We start from the raw sequence: 19578 nt of genomic DNA on the forward strand, positions 1-19578 counted from the left end.
TATGATTATAAGCAACTGCATACTTCCCTCAGGTTATGCTTTTGAATTGAGCACTGCTGCATATAAGCAGTACAATTTGTGGCTTTCCAGTTATACCCTGTTGAGTCAGGTGCTTCCAGTGATACTTATGTGTTTGTTTTTGGCCTTCTGTGCTGTGTTTGTGCTGTTTCAGCTCCCTGTATAGTAGTATGTTCCTCTTGTTATATCTTCTTACCTGCCTGCCCGGCCTCATAAGGCTTATGAAGGTATATATTAATAAGAAATAAGTAAATATTTTAAAATCTGTCAAAAGATGTGATGACTTAATAAATCAAGCATTCAGATATTCTTCCTGGAATTTGCCCTGATAGGTTTAAGAATAGATAAGTTAATTCATTAATTGAATAAATATTTATTGAGCATTATTTCTGGTATCAGTAAAGTTTCTTTCTCTGGCACTTTTTTTTTTTTCTTTTGGTCCAGCTTGTTTTCACTTACTTTCATTTCTTCTTTGACAGCTCTCTGATGTCTCTAAACCTTTTCTTCCAAACTCATTTCTGGAGGAAAAAATACAATTTTGTTATCAAAGATATTAGTGAGTCAATTTGAATTCCTTCTTTTGTTACCCTTGTGTTTTCATCCTGAATCGAATTGTTTTTCTTTCTTATGGCTAGCTAATTCCAGTATGTAGTTGAGACCTCTCTAAAAATTTTTGTTATTCGTACTAACATTTACCAGTTTTACATTGTAATGGGGCTTAAAATATCAGTTTTGTGTTTTGAATTTGAGGCTATCTAGCTACAGCAAGAAGGCCATGTTATATATGTTAGCAGAGGAGGAAAGTAGATTGACTCCTACTTTTACAGGCCTTTTAATGATATTTCTGTAGTGTTCATTTTATAGAGCTTTTGTTGTCATGATATTGTCATCACTGTTATGTTTTTAAAATAGCTTTTGAATTTTACTTACTGTGAAAATCATAAATAGAAAAGTTAAAGAATTTCATATTTTCTGTTTATGTGTAAGCAAGGCTTAGAAAAAACTATTATGATATCAACCATTGATTACTTCAGAAATTTTGACCCTTGAGAAAGAACTTTCTTTCCTTAAACCATTGGGTTTTTTCCTATACTATAATTACTCTTTACACAGTGTGTTTTCAAATAATTCAATCTCTCATCATCCTCCTTTGACTATTTCCTACATTTTTCACCTTTTCGTTGAGGATGTGATCTTAAAATGTTATATATACTATTTGTGTTGCTCAATCTAAAATGAAAAGATGAGTTGATGTGAAGATGATACCTAATTCAGTCTCAAGCTGTAGCTGGTCTCTTTCTAGCTTTAGATAACCCTTTTGTCTTTCAGGATTACCACTGGGTGTCCAGTATGGATTAACTGGTGATTTTGTCTTTTAGGATCTATATTGAGGCCTTCAATTTATTTATTCCTGTGCAGCAGGAATAAGTTGGTTTAAAATATTTTTAAAATGTGCCTCAGCCTCTGAAATGCCTCTTTAATTTGGCCTCCACTTTAAAAAAGACATTATTTTTCAAATTTTATAGTTTATCTAAACTATAACTGAAGTCATGTACTTTGCAGCCTAATGGACTCATAATGCATGATTACACAACTTCAGAACCCATTTTGTTAAATGAAGTGGTGACATTTTATGCACTATTAAGCCAACTAGAATAATTTTCTTGCTCTTAGCCATAACTTCTCTGTGTCTTTATTGAAAAAAAATTTGAGGTCTATTGTAGAAGGTTTTTGACAGGAGAAAGTGTTTCTAAAGATATGTGGAAACGGCCCTTTTGCCATTATTCCATCAAGAAAAATAAGACAGATAAAACTTGTGAAATGGGAAAGTGGTTGAAATGTCCCAGTTTGTGTTATAATTCATTATATTTATTTAGTAATAGTTTGATTGGAAAAATGCATTTTAAAATTATAGCTTTATTTCCTTTAAAACAATACCCTACCAGTTAGGAGAGCTCATGTGTGTGATGTATGTGTGTATAAAATAAAACATTAAGGACTATACTTTTCAGCATTTCATGTTTTTGCCATCCTGTGTATTTAAAGCAGCTCAGAAAGGTAGTTTTGTTTTCAGTTCAGTATGAACAGCTTTATTTCTGTTACTCTTTACTCAATAAAGTAACTAAAAAAGAAAACTAGAAACTAAAACTAGAAAAATAGTTTGCTGATCCTTGGGTGGAATAACTGTAGTATAAAAACTGCCCTGTATAAAATGATGCATTGTCCTGGGTTTCTTATATGTTGACACTTTTCCCCCATTCCTTGTTGTGCAAATCTACTTGAAATTGTGTAACTTTTCCCCCTCAAAATGAATTAAACTTTTTGTTACTATATTTGTGAATTGCAGAAAATACAAGCAAGCAAAAAGAGAAATACAAAAAATCAGTAATTCCATCTACTCATAGCTACTAATGTTAACACTTTGGAGGGTACTGCTTTCCAGATCCATTTGTAAACATGTGTAAACTCATACATACGTCACATTTTTTTTCCACGAAAAATAAGTTTTGTACTCTGCTTTTTTCACTTAACGTGTTTCTGTGTCACTGCATATGGCTATATTTTGCTGTATGCATTCACTGTTACTTGTTTGCATGATTCTCCATTGTTGATCATTTAAGCTAAACCCAGTTTTTCCCTATTTAAACAGCATGGGATAAAACATCCTTATAGCTAAATTTTTCATCCTTTTATTCAATAAGTACTTGTTGTGTATCTACTGTATATCAACTATTGTATTTGGTATTGGGTTACATCAGTGAGCACAGAACACAAACTCGCTGCTCAAGTGGAATTCTAGCAGGAGAGCAGTTGTTAATCAGATTGCTGTATATGTAGTTTGTAACTGAAATGGGTACTCTGAAAGAAATGAGTACTGTTCTGAGAGAGAATACAGTCAAGGATCCTGACTGTGGTTAGGGAAGAAGACTTCAATGAGAAAGTGCTGCTTGGGCTGGCAGTTAACTAATTGGAAGAAGTTGGAGACAGATCGATGTTGCAAAGAGAGAGATTATTCCAGGCAGAGTAAACAGCATTGTGCAAAGTGGGACAGTCTTTTTGAGGATCTGAAAGAAAGGTAGTGTTGCATGAACACTGAAAGCAGTGGTATAAGGCATGACTAGAAAGGTAGCTAGGGGCCAGGCCAAGCAGAGCTCACATTCATAAGCTGTGGTATGGACTTTGATCTTTATCCTAAGAGTGATAGGATGCCGTTGAAGTGTTTTAAGCTGAGAGTAGTATCTGATTGTAGGGTAAACTAATTGGACAGGGAGCAGAGTGGATGCAAGGAGATCAGTTAGGAGGTTGTTACAGTGGTTTATGTAAGAAATGATGACAGCTTGGATTACATTTGTGGTGGAAATAGAAAGAAGTAGATTCAAGAGATTTTTAGGAAGTAAAATTGATTTAACTTGGAGAATATTTTGTTGTTGTTGTTGTTTTAGCTTAAAACTTAAATATAAATTCCCAGAAGTGGAATTCTTGAGATAAAGGGCAAAATTATTTTAAAAGCTAATGGCAGATATGAAATTGCTTTGCAGAAAGATTGTTTCAGTGTACTCTCCTATTAACAGTGTATTAGAGTGCCTATTTCCATACACCTTTACCAGCAGTGAGCGTTAACTTTTTTTTGTTTTTTTTTCCTCTTTAATACCTTTTCTAGAAATTGAGTAGATACTTTAATTTTTTAAATGGGGATTATTTCACCAACTATAATAATATAGTAGTTTTGGAATGTATATGTATTGATCTTATTTTGGCTTTAGAAAGTGTGGTTTTGATTCCTAATATGTTACTTCTAAAAGCTGAGACTGAAACAAAAATATTTAATGGGAATGTTGCCTTGGAAAGTTGGGGGAAAAATGTAAGGTAGTTGTAGTTCAGATTAAGTATGACTGAAAAATTATGTTTTTGTTGAAAATTTTAATAACCCAACTTTTGTTCTCTATAGTCAGTGCCAAGACTTCTGCTTTCCTAAACATTGTGTTGTAACTCTGCTCTACCATGAGTTTAGACTTAGGGTTCCAAAATATTTTACATAAACATACTGTTAAACAGCACAAAAGTATATAAAGATTTTGACCACAAAGATGGAAATATGAAAATGTTTCTTGAATTTTATGTAATATTTTGATAGCTTAATAAATAAGAAATAAATGTATAGTGCATGTCCTCTTACCCCCACTGAATAAATTTTTGGCAGTATGAGGATGGCTGTACATGAAAATAAGAAATTAAGAGAAGTAAGTAGCTTTTTAAAATTAATTGAAATAGTTTTTCTCCAAAATAATTTGAGTTTGAAAGATATTGACCTTATATTCAAAATGAATGTTATTTTTGTAATGTTTTCATATTTTACTCAAACATTTATGTAATTCTGCATTATTGAAATATAATTATATTTGAAGTGACATGTTACTCACTGCTTTGTTCTCTCTCTTTCAACAGTTAAAAGATGTTGATACTCGGAAAATCATAAAAGCAATGCTCTCTTATGTGTGGCCCAAAGACAGGCCAGATCTACGAGCTAGAGTTGCCATTTCCTTGGGACTTTTGGGTGGAGCAAAGGTAAGAATAAGAGAAATTATGCATTTTTTATTGCTATAGCTAGGAAATACTATGACATTTTCTACTAATGAAACTTAGGCTGATATAAGCCACTTTTGGGGGGGAGTATTATCAACTTTCAGGACTTATTTATGTAACTCTTCGATGTAGTCAACAGAAATTATATGGTAACACCCGATTTATCTATGGATCAGACTTGTAACTATAGCCTCAGTTTAATGGAATTCACTCCTGAAATCAGTGTAAGATGCAGGATCATTGGTTGTAACAAAGCATAAGGAACTTTATCAAAGAAGCTCCTCAGAGTCCTTTTGGCTCTTATTTAAAACATATTTCTGGTAAGCTTGGTTGTCAATTCCCAGTAAACTGAATAGAAGATGAAGACATGTTAGGCACACTGATAGCCATAAGTGGTGAACAAGAAGGGTGTGACATGAAGGGTGGGGAAAAAACTAGGAAAACTTAAAAAAAAAACCCACAAAAGCTAGGCGTTTTTGTACCACTCAGTATAGGGACCCTCTACATCTTAGCTGCTTTGTCAGTTTATCACTGTACTGTAACACATTTTGATAAGGCAAAGTTATGATAATAACTGAGCTTTCAAGAAAAACCCATTTCTGGATTGGGTTGTTTGGTTGTGTCTTATTAAGTCGTATGAGCTGCTTATCTATTCTGGAGATCAAGCCTTTGTCGGTTTCATTTGCAAAAATTTTCTCGCATTCCGTAGGTTGTCTTTTTGCTTTACTTATGGTTTCCTTTGCTGTGCAGAAGCTTGTGAGTTTCATTAGGTCCCATTTGTTTATTCTTGCTTTTATTTCTATTGCTTGAGTACACTGTTCTAGGAGAACATTTTTGAGATGTATGTCAGATAACGTTTTCCCTATATTTTCTTCTAGGAGGTTTATTGTATCTTGTCTTATGTTTAAGTGTTTGATCCATTTTGAGTTAATTTTTGTGTCTGGTGTAAGGGAGTGTTCTAGCTTCATTGCTTTACATGCTGCTGTCCAGTTTTCCCAACACCATTTGCTGAAGAGACTGTCTTTATTCCATTGTATATTCTTGCCTCCTTGGTCGAAGATTAGTTGACCAAAAGTTTGTGGGTTCATGTCTGGGCTCTCTATTCTGTTTCATTGGTCTATATGTCTGTTTTTGTACCAATACCATGCTGTATTGATGACTGTAGCTCTATAGTATTGTCTGAAGTCTGGGAGAGTTATTCCTCCAGCCTCTTTTTCTTCAGTAATGTTTTGGCAACTCTAGGTCTTTTGTGGTTCCATATAAATTGTATTATGATTTGTTCTAGTTCTGTGAAATATGTCCTGTGTCATTTGATAGGGATTGCATTAAATCTGTAGATTGCCTTCGGCAGTGTGACCATTTTAAGAGTATTGATTCTTCCAGTCCAAGAGCATGGGATATCTTTCCATTTTTTAAAATCTTTTTAACTTCCTTCATCAATGGTTTATAGTTTTCTGTGTATAATTCTTTCACCTCCTTGGTTAGATTTATTCCTAGGTATTTTATTACTTTGGGTGCTATTTTAAAGGGGATTGTTTCTTTACTTTCTTTTTCTGTTGATTCATCATTAGTATAAAGAAATGCAACTGATTTTTGAACCAAACAGCCCAATCCAAAAATGGGCAAAAGACCTAAGCAAGCAATTCTCCAAGGAAGACATACAAATGATCAATAGGCACATGAAAAAATGCTCAATATCACTAATTATCAGAGAAATGCAAATCAAAACTACAATGAGGTATCACCTCACACCAGTCAGAATGGCCATCATTCAAAAGTCCACAAATGACAAATGCTGGAGAGGCTGTGGAGAAAGGGGAACCCTCCTACACTGCTGGTGAGAATGCAGTTTGGTGCAGCCACTGTGAAAACAGTATGGAGATTCCTCAAAAGACTAGGAATAGACTTACCGTATGACCCAGGACTCCTGCTCCTGGGCATATATCCAAAAGGAACCCTACTTCAGGATGACACCCGCACCCCAATGTTCATAGCAGCACTATTTACAATAGCCAAGACATGGAAACAGCCTAAATGTCCATCAACAGATGACTGGATAAAGAAGAAGTGGTATATTTATACAATGGAATACTATTCAGCCATAAAAACCGACAACGTAAAGCCATTTGCAGCAACATGGATGTTCCTGGAGAATGTCATTCTAAGTGAAGTAAGCCAGAAAGAGAAAGAAAAATACCATATGAGATCGCTTATATGTGGAATCTAAAAAAAAAACAAAAAACAAAAATCAAAAAAGAAAAAAAAACAAAACATAAATACAAAACAGAATCATACTTACAGACATAGAATACAAACTTGTGGTTGCCAAGGGGGTGGGGGGGAAGAGATAGACTGAGAGTTCAAAATTGTAGCATAGATAAACAAGATTATACTGTATAGCACAGGGAAATATACACAAGTTCTTCTGGTAGCTCACAGAGAAAAAAATGTGACGATGAATATATATATGTTCATGTATAACTGAACAATTGTGCTCTATTCTGGAATTTGACACAGCATTGTAAAATGATTATAAATGAATAAAAAACGTTATATTGTTGTTCAAAAAAGAAAAAGAAAAAGCCATTTCAGTTTATTCAGATTTTAAAATCAGTTAAGTATCCTTAGGTACAATATATAGTCATGGTATATATTATAGTCTCAAGTCAGACTTCCTGGGCTCTGCCACTTACTAACCTTGTAACCTTGGACAAATTGCATAGTCTCCGTGCCTCTGTTTTCCAATTTGTAAAATAAGGTAAAATAGAGTTGTTATAAGAATTGAATAAATTAACATTTAAAAGACTTAGAACAGTACCTGGCATATAATAGAACAAAATATACATGTTAGACTAAAAATAAATTTGGATTTCCATCAGAAATACGGTTAAAAAAAAAAGAAAGAAAAAATCTGCTGAAAGGTCTAGATAAGATTTGGCTGTAGTTTGGTTATCACTCTTATGTATAAGGGTTAATATGTTGTTTTAGAACCCAGGCTTTATCACTTGTTTTTTTTCTATCTCCTGCATGTTCTCTTTTATTTACTCATTCTTTACCCTACCCTAAAAATATTTACTGAGTACCTGTTATACAAGTATTGTTCTTGGGCCTGCAGGATATTCAAATATAAATAAAGCACATTTCTTCTCAAATTATACAGGATAAGACAAGTTTTATTTTTATTGCCATAATACATTGTAGGTCACAAATGATTTAAAAGAAGTATCATTCAAGTATTGGGTTTCAAAGGAAAGAACCACCAAGATGGGGGGAGTCAGGAAAGGTTTCACAGAGGAAGTAATGTCTGAAATAGGCTTGGATTAATGAGCAGGATTGTTACAGATATACGAATAAATGAACAAGATGAGAAAGAACATATGGTATGTATGGAGAAGGGAGTAGTCCAGCTTTGCTCCAATGAGGGGATAATGTTTCAGAGGAATTAGAAGTAAACTTAAAAGGATAAATCGAATGTTAATGTGAAATATCTTAATTGTAAAACAAAAATTTAATTAAGTTAGAAGTAGGAATCTCTGTTTTAGGTAGAAGCGTAATAAAGTTAAAGCTGTATTTTAGAGAATTAATCTGATTCTGTTATATAAGATGGATTAGGGTGGCGAGAGACCTAAAATAGGGATACCATTCATTTTCATTTCATGCTTTCATTCAGCAAATATTTACTGGCCAGTTATGAGGCTAATGTAATAGTCTAGATGAGAAGTAATAGCAGTTATTACTGGAGTGTATGGTAGAAATGGTAAATATGGAGGGAAGAGATTCCAGAGATATTCTGAGGTGAAGGAAGTAGAGTCAACAAGACTTACAATGGATGAGATATTAGAAGTAAAAAAGGAATAATATTCAAAGATGATGCTGAAGATAAAAGAATGATAATACCTTTAACAGAAGTAAGTGATAAGTCAGGAAGTCTTTTTTTGGAAAATGAAAATTTTGGTTTTGGGCATGTTAAGTTTGAGGTGCTAGTGGAACATCAAGACAGAGATATTCAGCTGCTAATACAAAATGCAAGACAATTTAGGAAAGAGCCCAGGGCTAGAGAGATTAAGGGGTGATAGTTGAAACAATGCAAATTAGTGAGTTCATCAAGGAAAAGAACAGAAATAGAAGACAACTGCAGACATAACTTGTGATGAATGTGTTCCTATAGGGAAGAAACAGTAGTAGAAACGGGGAAGGCATGATTAGAGAGTTAAACCAAAATAATTCAGTCAGACTTCATCCATTTTCTTGTCTCCTTTCTCATCTATGGACTCTATTGAGTCCTCTCAATGAACTTCTCTGGGAGAGAATTTAAATGAAGATACTGAGCAACAGACCAAGAATCTATACTATATTCTATTTTGTTAAGCAGAAAAGAGAGAACTGTATTACAAATCTAGTTTTGGTAGCTGATGTTGAAAAAAAAATTTTGTGTGAGGGGAGGGAGGTAATTAGGTTAATTTATTTATTTTTAGAGGAGGTACTGGGGATTGAACCTAGCACCTCATGCATGCTAAGCATGCACTCTGCCAGTTAAGCTGTACCCTCGCGAAAGTTGAAAACTTTTAAAGCTCATATTCATTTTTAGCACAGTACTAGTTGCTGAATTGTCTTTTACCTACAGATTTCTTAAGGATAAAGATTATTCTGAGCTCCTGTGCAAGGCAGAATTAGCAAATCGGCCTTTATTCTTCATTATGTGAATGTAAGTACCTTGCTGACAAGTTAAAGGCAGATTGTTTTCTGGACTTCCTTTTGAATTGAAGAGAATAGGTTAGAAAATGATTAAGCTAGTCAAAAGGAGGAATCTTAAATAATGACACTTGTATTAGACTTTAATTTTAGAGTGAATCATAATCCTTCAAAATAAAGATTTCTGTTTCTTGATGACAGGTCAATATCAGGTAGATCAAGCTACCTTCCTTAAAGACTGAAATCTTTTTAGAAGACTAATATTTGATTCTTCTGTCAGCAAATACTGAGCACCCATAGAATGGAAAGTGCCATACTAATCTCATATAAACTAATTCTGAATAAACAGAAATAAATGTAGAAAAATCAATTCTCAAAAAGTATGTTTCATTTCTTTTGAATCAGGAAAAGGAAGAAATTGTCAGATGTTATAATGAGTGCCTGCACATACTTTCAGGGTATATTCTAGTAAAAATTAGGAATGTAGACTATAGTAATAGCATTTAACCATTCCTAATACCACTTTTTCAGCTTCTCTACTGTCCTCAGTTTAAAAATAATCACTCTCCCAAATCTTTAAAACCTGGTCATTGTTTATTTTTGAGTAGTATTGCAGGTGTGATTTTTCATTGGTGTGCACTAGATAGATTGCTAGCTCTTTCATTCCTTGGCTTCCTATTTTTTCCTCAAGTTGATTATACATGCTTTGGTATATAAGCATCTTGGACCAATCTGTGGCCCTTTAAACTCAGGTCTTCCCTGCCTTCTCCACATACTTCTGGGAAGTGTAGGAGACGGTTCAGCAACCTTCTCAGCTCTAAATGAATGCCACCCAGACATCTGAGCAGTGTGTGATGGTTTCATAATGATGCCTGAGGCATCCACGAAGGTGAAGGAAGACAGAAAGAAATGTTACGTGAGAAGAAGATAAAGGGAGGAGGATTTCATGCTTAACATATGGGACCACAGCATACCATCTGCTTGCCTATTTGCTTTTTAATGCTCTTTTGATTCTGAGGGTCTTAGGGTTATCGTTGCCTCCAACAAAGATTTTTAAGGTAAACTATATTATGTAAAGATGCCTTGCAGCCTAGAGGAGGCCAGGAAGCTGGGTCGGTATTTCTTCTATCCGAGTTGCAGCAATTTTATTTTAATGTTAGAGTTCGGTATGTGGTATATTTTAGGGGCTGTGTTGCCAAGAGAAAGACAGAGATAGAGACAGAGCAAACACTGTTTGCCTTCATTCCTTAAATCCCTACAAATCACATGCAATGCCTTTTCTTACCATCTACACATGTATCATAGGAGTATCACACCATCATTAATCTGGGGATTTTGAGATCTAAGGATTTTTTTAATTCAGTCTTTCTATTAGTATATTACATACAACTATGCCAGGATTTAAGTATAAAACATATTTATTGAAATCATCTGATTTCATAAAATAAATATTCTAATAATTAAAAAGTTTACTCATATTCTAAGCACCACCATCTTGGGAACCATAGTTGACAGAGAAATTGAGGGCACAAAAAATTAAAGTATCAGGTACAAAAAGATATTCTCAATAATCTGTTAGAAATGAAAATAAGCTATATTTAAAATTATAAAATAATTTTGAGAGACAGTATGATTTATAAAGATATCATTGATACCCCACTTCTTCAAGCATGCATCTATTACATAAAGTAATGTTTTAGTCCATCTGGGCTGCTATAACAAAATGCCATAAACTGGGTGATTCATAGATTGCTGTCTTTTGTTGTAACCTCACATGATGTAAAGAGCAAGAAGGGTCTCTTATAAAGACCCTGCCTCCAAATACTATTATCATGGGAGTTAGAATTCAGCATATGAATTGAGGAGAGAAGGACACAAGCATTCAGACCATAGCAATATGTACTAAGCAAATATTTGTTGTGTGACTATTAGGTACAAGGTACTGTGCTTAGGCAGCTGGGGATACAAAAATGAATAAAATGTGGGCCTTGCCCTCCTGGAATTACAGTGTACTGAAGGAGAAAAATGTATATAATGATAAAATATGTATATAACATAAACACCCAAAGGGAGTCACAAATGAAGCTATATGGGACTTTCAACAATTAGGCATTTAGGGAAGTCTTCATGGAGGAGCTAGAGTTTTCCAGTAACTATCTTAACATTTGTAACTTCAAAAGATTCATATACTTTTTGGTTAACTTTGATACTTTAAAATTTTCTGAAAAACACTTTTTAGAATAAAACACTACCTGAAGCCTTTATGTAAGTTGAGAAGTGAAGTTACATCCTGAAGTATTTTTTAAATTAAAGTATTTTATATTTTAGTGAATTTTTAGGCTTACAGAAAAATTGATCAATAAGTACAAAGTTGCTATACATCCCTCTCCCTAAAACAGCCCCACTAAATTTCTTCTATTACTAACATTTTATATTAGCGTAGTACATTTTTTGCCATTGATGAACCATTGTAAAAAATACATTATTCTTATTAACTTAGGATTCATTCTTTGTGTTGTAGTTATTTGTGACTGGAGAAATGCATAATATCATATATCCACCATTAAAGTATCATAAGAATAGTTTCACTTCCCTACAAATCCCACTTGTTCCAGTTATTCATCTCTCTCTCTACCCTCTGGAATCCCTGATAACTACTGATGATTTTGCTGTCTCTATAGTTTTCATTTCTCCAGAATGTTATATAATTGGAATCATATATATGTAGCCCTTTCAAACTGGGTTCTTTCACTTAGGAATATGCATTTCAGAGTCATTCATGTCTTTTTTGACTTGATAGTTCATTTCCTTTTATTGCTGAAAAATATTTCATTGTATGGATGTACCATAGTGTGTTTAAGCCACTTGCTCTTTGAAAGATATCTTGGTTGCTTCTAGATTTTAGCAATAATAAATAAAGCTACATTAACAGTTGTGTGCAGGATTTCGTGTGATGTAAGTTTTCAGCTCATTAGGGTAATTATCAAGGATTTGCAATTGCTATATTATATGGAAAGACTATGTTTAGTTTTGTGAGAAACTGACAAACTGTCTTCCAAAGTGGCTGACCCATTCTGCATCTCTACTAGTAATGAGAGTTTCTTTTCTTCCATATCCCTGTCAGCCGTTCTAAAAGGTTCATAGTATTATCTCATTTTTGTTCTAATTTGAAATTGCCTAATGATATATGCTACTGAGCATCTTTTCATATGCTTATTGACCATATGTATCTCTTCATTGGTGAGATGTCTGTCAGGTCTTTTGCGCATTTTTAATATGGATTGTTTATTTTCTTATTGCTGAATTTTAAGAGTTCTTTGTATATTTTGGATACCAGTTCTTTATCAGATAGATGTTTTGCAGATATTGTCAATGAATCTGTGGCTTGTAGTTTCCTTCTCTTTACAGTGTCTTTAACAGAACAGAAGTTTCAAATTTTAATGAAGTGCAACTCATCAGTGTTTCATGGATTGTGCCTTTAGTGTTGTATATAAAGTCACTGGCAAACCAAAGGTCACCTAGATTTTCTTAATTGTTATGTTCTAGATATTTTATAGCTTTGTGCTTTACATTTAGATCTGTGATAATTTGAAGTTAATTTTTATGGAAGGTGTAATGTCACTGTCTAGATTCATCCTTCCTTCCTTCCTTCCTTTCCTTTCTTTCTTTTCACATTCAGTTGTTTAAGCACCATTTTTTAATAGAAGTATAGTCAGTTTACAATGTTGTAAAGCATAATGTTTCAGTCATACATATGCATATATATTAGTTTTCATATTCTTTTTTATTGAAGTATAGTCAGTTTACAATGTTGAATCAATTTCTGGTTTACACCATAATGTTTCAGTCATACATATGCATACATATATTCCTTTTCATATTCTTTTTCATTGCAAGTTACTCCAAGATATTGAATATAGTTCCCTGTGCTATGCAATAGAAATTTGTTTATCTATTTTATATATGGTAGTTAGTATCTGCAAATCTCAAACTCCCAATTTATCCCTTCCCACCTCCTCCCCCCTGGTACCCATAAGTTTGTTTTCTATGTCTGTGAGTCTGTTTCTGTTTTGTAGATAAGTTCATTTGTGTTTTTTGTTTTTTTTTTTTTTTTAGATTCCACATATAAGTGATATCATATGGTATTTTTCTTTCTCTTTTTGACTTACTTCATTTTGAATGATGATTTCCAGGTCCATCCATGTTGCAGCAAATAGCATTATTTTGTTCTTTTTTATGACTTGAGTAGTATTCCATTGTATAAATATACTGTAACTTCTATATCCAGTCATCTGTTGATGGACAGATTGTTTCCATGTCTTGGCTATTGTAAATAGTGCTGCTATGAACATTGGGGTGCATGTATATTTTCTAATTAGAGTTCCCTCTGGGTATATGCCCAGGAGTGAGATTGCTGGATCATATGGTAAGTCTATTTTTAGTTTTTTAAGAAATCTCCATACTGTTTTCCACAATGGCTGCACTAAAGTACCTTCCCACCAACAGTGTAGGAGGGTTTTTTTTTTTCTCCACAACCTCTCCAGCATTTATCGTTTGTGAACTTTTGAATGATGGCCATTCTGACCGGTGTAAGGTGATAACCTCATTGTAGTTTTGATTTGCATTTTTCTGATAATTAGCGATATTGAGCATTGTTTCATGTGTCTATTGGTCATTTGTATGTCTTCATTGGAGAGTTGCTTGTTGAGATCTTCTGCCCATTTTTGGATTAGGTTGTTTGTTTTTTTATAATTAAGTTGTACGAGCAGTGTGTCTGTTCTGGAAATTAAGCCCTTGTCAGTCACATCATTTGCAAATATTTTCTCCCATTCCATAGGTTGTCTTTTTGTTTTGTTTATAGTTCCCTTTGCTGTGCAAAAGCTTATAAGTTTAATCATGTCCTATTTGTTAATTTTTGCTTTTATTTCTGTCATCTGGGTAGACTGCCCTAGGAGAACATCGCCAAGATTTATGTCAGAAAATGTTTTGCCTATGTTTTCTTCTAGGAGTTTTATAGTGCCTTGTCTTGTGTTTAAGTCTTTAAAGTCCATTTGGAGTTTACTTTTGTATATGGTGTGAGAGAGTATTCTAACTTAATTGATTTACATGCAGCTGTCCAGTTTTTCCAACACCACTTACTGGAGAGACTACCTTTTCTCCATTGTATATTCTTGCCTCCTTTTTCAAAGATTAATTGACTGTAAGTATGTGGGTTTATTTCTGGGCTCTGTTAAGTTCCATGATCCATGTGGTCTGTCTTTGTGCCAGTACCGCACTGTTTTGATTACTGTAGCTCTATGATATTGTCTGAAGTCTGGGAGGGTCATTCCTCCAGCTTCATTCTCTTTCCTCAGTATTGCTTTGGCAATTCTAGATCTTCTGTGACTCCATATAAATTTTAGGATTATTTGTTCTAGTTCTGTGAAAAATGTCCTGGGTAATTCGATAGGGATCACATTTAATCTGTAGGTTGCTTTGGGTAATATGGCCATTTTAACAGTATATATTCTTCTAGTCCAAGAACATGGGATATTTTTCCATTTCTTTAAATCATCTTTAATTTCCTTCATCAATGTTTTGTAGTCCTCCACATATAAGTCTTTCACCTCCTTGATCAGGTTTATTCCTAAGTATTTTTTTTGATGCAATTTTAAAAGGGATTGTTTCTTTACTTTCATTGTTAGTGTAAAGAAATGCAACTGATTTCTGTATGTTAATCTTATATCCTGCTACCTTGCCAAATTCTTTTATCAGCTCTAGTAGTTTTTGAAGCACCATTTTTTGAAAAGACTATCTTTACTCCACTGAGTTGCCTTTGCTCCTTTATCAGAGATCAGTTAGCTATATTTGTATGTATTTGTCTATTTCTGGACTCTCTGTTCAGTTCCATTGATCTATTTGTCGATTCTTTTTCCAGTACCACATTGTTTTGGGTACTATAGCTTTATAGTAAGTCTTGATGATGTCAAATAGTGTCAGCCCTCCGACATTGTTTTCTTCTTCAATATTGTGTTAGATATTCTTGGTCTTTTGCTTCTCTATATAAAATTTAGAATCAGTTTGTCCCTATCTACCAGATTATTAGGTAAGGTTTTGATTGGGACTGGATTGAATATATTGATCAAGTTTGGGAAGAACTAGCATCTTGACAGTATTGAGTCATCCTATCCATAAACATGGAATATCTCTCTATTCATTTAGTTTCTTTGATTTCTTTCATCAAAGTTTTATAGTTTTCCTCATGTAGACCTTATACATGTTTTGTTATACTTATACCTAATTATTTCTTTTTTGGTACTAATTTAAATGGTGTTGTATTTTTAATTTTAAATAATGTATTATTCATTGGGGGTATATAGGAACATGATTGACTTTTTTATATTAACCATGTATCCTGCATCCTTGCTAGAGTTGCTTGCTAGTTTCAGGAGGGTTTTTTTAATGCTTGTTTTGAATTTTCTCCATAGATAATCATATCATCTACAAAGATGGTTTTATTTCTTTCTCCCTAATATATATACCTTTTATTTCCTTTTCTTGTCTTACTGCATTAGCTAAGGACTTCTAGTACCATGTTGAACAGAAGCAGTAAGAGAGGACATCCTTGTCTTATTTCTAATCTTAGGGGTAAAAGCATCTAATTTCTCATCATTAATTATGTTGTTAGCTATAGAGGTTTTTTTGTAGATATTCTTAAGTTGAGGACATTCCCCTCAATTCCCAGTTTTTTTTTTTTACAGAGTTTCTTAAAATCATGAATAGGTGTATTTTTTCCATTGCTTTTTTTGCATCTGTTGTTAATATATACTATTTTTTCTTTAGCCTATTGATGTGATCAGTTACATTAACTGATTTTTGAATATTGAACCAGACATGCATACCTGAAATAAGTTCCACCTGACCATATTGTATAATTATTTTTGTAGATTATTGGATTTGATTTGCTAATATTTTGGTGGGATTTTTTTTATCTGTGTTCATGAGAGAAAGTGGTCTGTAGTTTTTCTTTCTTATAGTGTCTTTGTTTGGTTTTGGTATTAGAATGATGCTGGCCTCATAGAATGAGTTAGGAAATATTCCCTCTATCTCTGTTTTCTGGAAGAGATGGTCTTTACAAATTATCTAAGTACTTTATCCTTCTGTTCTCATTCCTTTGCCTTGCTAAACAATTCTGCCTTTAGTGCTCTTGTTCTTTCTCTCCTTCCAATTGTTTTGGAACCAGAGAGGTAATTAAACAATGAAATGAAATTCCCTTTTACATGTTCACATATATTGGACCCTTCATGGCATCAGTAGCTATATAGCCCTTAATTGTCAGAGACTGCTTTATGCAAAAGAGATTAATTATTGAGAAATTTAAATATTAAAAGTTCTGGAAGAGTTGGGTTCCTTAGATGAGATAGACAATACTTTCATGACCAGGAAGGGAACAGTTGTTATGAAATCTGGAATTTGAGACCCTCAGCAAAATGACCATATTGACCAGTAATTTTGACATCATATAGATACAGCATACCTTTGGATGTTCTTTATGGTGACTTTACTTTGTCCTTAACTCTGTTCCTTCGGTCAGTGTCCCAAATTGTACATGTGCATGTTAAAATTCAGTTTTCTAATGATATACTAGTCTCTGTGACAATTTAGGAGTTTAGCAGGTTAGTTATATATGTGATTTAAACTTTTTCATCTAGGAAAGAAAATAGTTTTGTGAGAATTAGTCCCTTTATATTTCTTGTTACTTAATGGGTATATTGCATTTACAGATAAAACAACTGTCTGTTATGTGATTATAATCTAGTAAAAATAACCAATTTCTCAATTTTTAGAAAGCAACAGGGGATGAAACTTCATATTGAGTCAATTTTTACTGAAGTACGCTATCAGCTAGCTTTATTTTTAGATAATTCCAGTCACTAAGGGAGCTAGGGCTGATGTGACCTGAGACACTGGCTTTGTAAAAAAAAAGTATTTTTAATAATACACACAGTAAAATGTACCCTTTTTGGTACATAGTTCTGTTATTTTTAACATGTATATATTTATATAATTACTACCTGGGTCAAGACGGCACAGAAAACTGCCATCACCCCAAAAATCTCCTTTGTGTAACCCCTTTGTAGATATACCCTCTCCAGATCCCTAACTGCTAGAGATCAATGATTTGTCCTCTACTGCTGTAGTTTTGTCATTTTGAGAATACTATATAAGTGGAATCATATAATATATAACCTTTTGAGCTGTCTTCTCTCACTCAGTATAATTCCTTTGTCATTCACCAAATCATTGAGTCAGTCTATCATTAGTTCATTCTTTTTTTTTTAATTAATGGGCAGTATTCCATAGCATGGATGTACTAGAGTTTATTTATCCATTCATCCACTGATGTGCATTTGGTTTCTTTCTGCCCTTTGGCAATTATAACTAGAGTTGCTGTAAACACTGTAGTACAGGTTTTTTGTGAACCTGAGTTTTCATTTCTCTAGGATAAATACCTAGGAGTGAAATTGCTGGGTCATGGTAAGTGTGTTTAACTCTATAAAAAACTGCCAAATTGTTTTCCAGAGTGGCTGTTTTTTCTTCCCACCAGCAATGTATGAGAGTTCCACTTTCTTCACTTCTTTGCCTACACTTGGCATATAGTGGTATCTTGAGGTTTTAATATACATTCCCCTTATGGCTAATGATGTTGAATATCTTTGTGTGTGCTTCATTGCCATCCATATGTCCACTCTGGTGAAGTGTCCGTTCAAGTGTTTTGTCCATTTTTTATTTGGACTGTTGTTTCTACTGTTGAGTTTAGTAAGTTATATATTCTAGATATGAGCCTTTCTCAGATATATAATTTGAAAATATTTTTCCCAATCTGTAGTTTGTTTTTTAATTCCCTTAATAGTGTCTTATATAGAACAAAAGTGTTTTTTTTTTTTAATTTTGATAGGTTTCAGTTTATCATGTTTTTTCCTTTATGGTTTATGCTTGGTTTTATGTCTAAGAACTGTTTACCTAACTCAAGGTCATAAAGATTTTCTCCTGTGTTTTTTTCTAGAAGTTACATTTTTACCTTTTATATTTAGATCTATGCTCCATTTTGAATTAATTCTTGTATTTAGTTTAAATGAAGGTTCATTGTTTTGTCCAGTTGTTCCTACACTAAAAGTCTCCTCACCCCACTGAATATTTTCTATTTCCTATTGCTGCTGTAACAACTTATCATAAACTTAATAGCTTAAAACAACACAAATTTATTATATTTCTGAAGGTATCAGAAGTCCAAAATTAGATTTCACTGGATCAAAATAAAGGCATTTGGCTGAACTGTGCTCCCTCCAGAGGCTCTTTGGGGAAGATCAATTTCCTTGCCTTTTCCAGCTTCTGGAGGTCACCTGCATTTTTTTTTTTTTTTAATTGAGGTGCCTTCATCTTAAGGCCAACATCATTTTCAGTCTTCCTGACCCTGACTCTCAGCTTCTCATATCTTTTTTCTTGACTTTGACCCTACTTCTTCCCTCTTATAAGGACCCTTTTGATTATATTTGTCCCGCTCAGATAACCTGGGATACTCTCCCCAGCTCATGTTCTTTAGTTTAACTACCTCTGCAAAGTCCATTTTTCCATATAAGGTATCATCTTCAAAGGTTCTGGGTATTAGTACATGGAGGTTTTTAGGGAGTCATTATTCTCTCTATGATAGATGGGTTGATAGATAAATAAGAAGGGATGGAGGGAGAGAGGGATAGAGAGAGAGAGGGAGAGAGAGAGGAAGGAAGGAAGGAAGGAGAAGAGAGAAGAAGGAAGGAAAGATGGATGTCATCCTTTTCTGGACTCTGTTCTGTTTCCATTGATCTATGTGTCTGTCCATTCATCATCACCACACTTTCTTCATTATTGTGACTTTATAGTTATGTCTTAAAGACAAGTAGTATGATTCTTCTTCCTTTCTTTTTTTCCAAAACTATTTTTGCTATTCTTTGCTTCTCTGTGTAATTTTAGAATAATCTTGCCTATGGCTACAAAGAAGCCAGATGAGTTTTTTTTTAATGGATTTTTATTAAATCTCTGGGCAAATTTGGGGAGAATTGACATCCCTACTACATTGAATCTTGCAGTTGATGAGCACAGTATATCTCTCTATTTATTTAGTTTGTCTTTGATTTATTTCATTTGCATTTGTAGCTTTCAGCATACAGACACTGTACATGTTTGACTAGATCAGTAATTCCCAACTGGGTGTGATTTTGTCTTTGAGAGGACATTTGGCACTATCTGGAGACATTTAGACATTTT

At 33.6% G+C, this 19578-nt stretch overlaps 1 protein-coding gene across 3 annotated transcripts in view; it reads left to right on the forward strand.

Moving 5' to 3' along the window:
* Positions 1-19578, forward strand: part of ABCB7 (ATP binding cassette subfamily B member 7) — a 104930-nt gene that overhangs the window by 57423 nt on the left and 27929 nt on the right. For all 3 annotated transcript variants that reach the window (XM_064483028.1, XM_064483030.1, XM_064483029.1), the window contains one exon: positions 4465-4584. In XM_064483028.1, the coding sequence (XP_064339098.1) occupies positions 4465-4584 (120 nt within the window). The remainder of the gene's footprint in view (positions 1-4464; positions 4585-19578) is intronic.

Source organism: Camelus dromedarius, chromosome X (assembly GCF_036321535.1).
Source record: "Camelus dromedarius isolate mCamDro1 chromosome X, mCamDro1.pat, whole genome shotgun sequence".
Taxonomy (NCBI): domain Eukaryota; kingdom Metazoa; phylum Chordata; class Mammalia; order Artiodactyla; family Camelidae; genus Camelus; species Camelus dromedarius.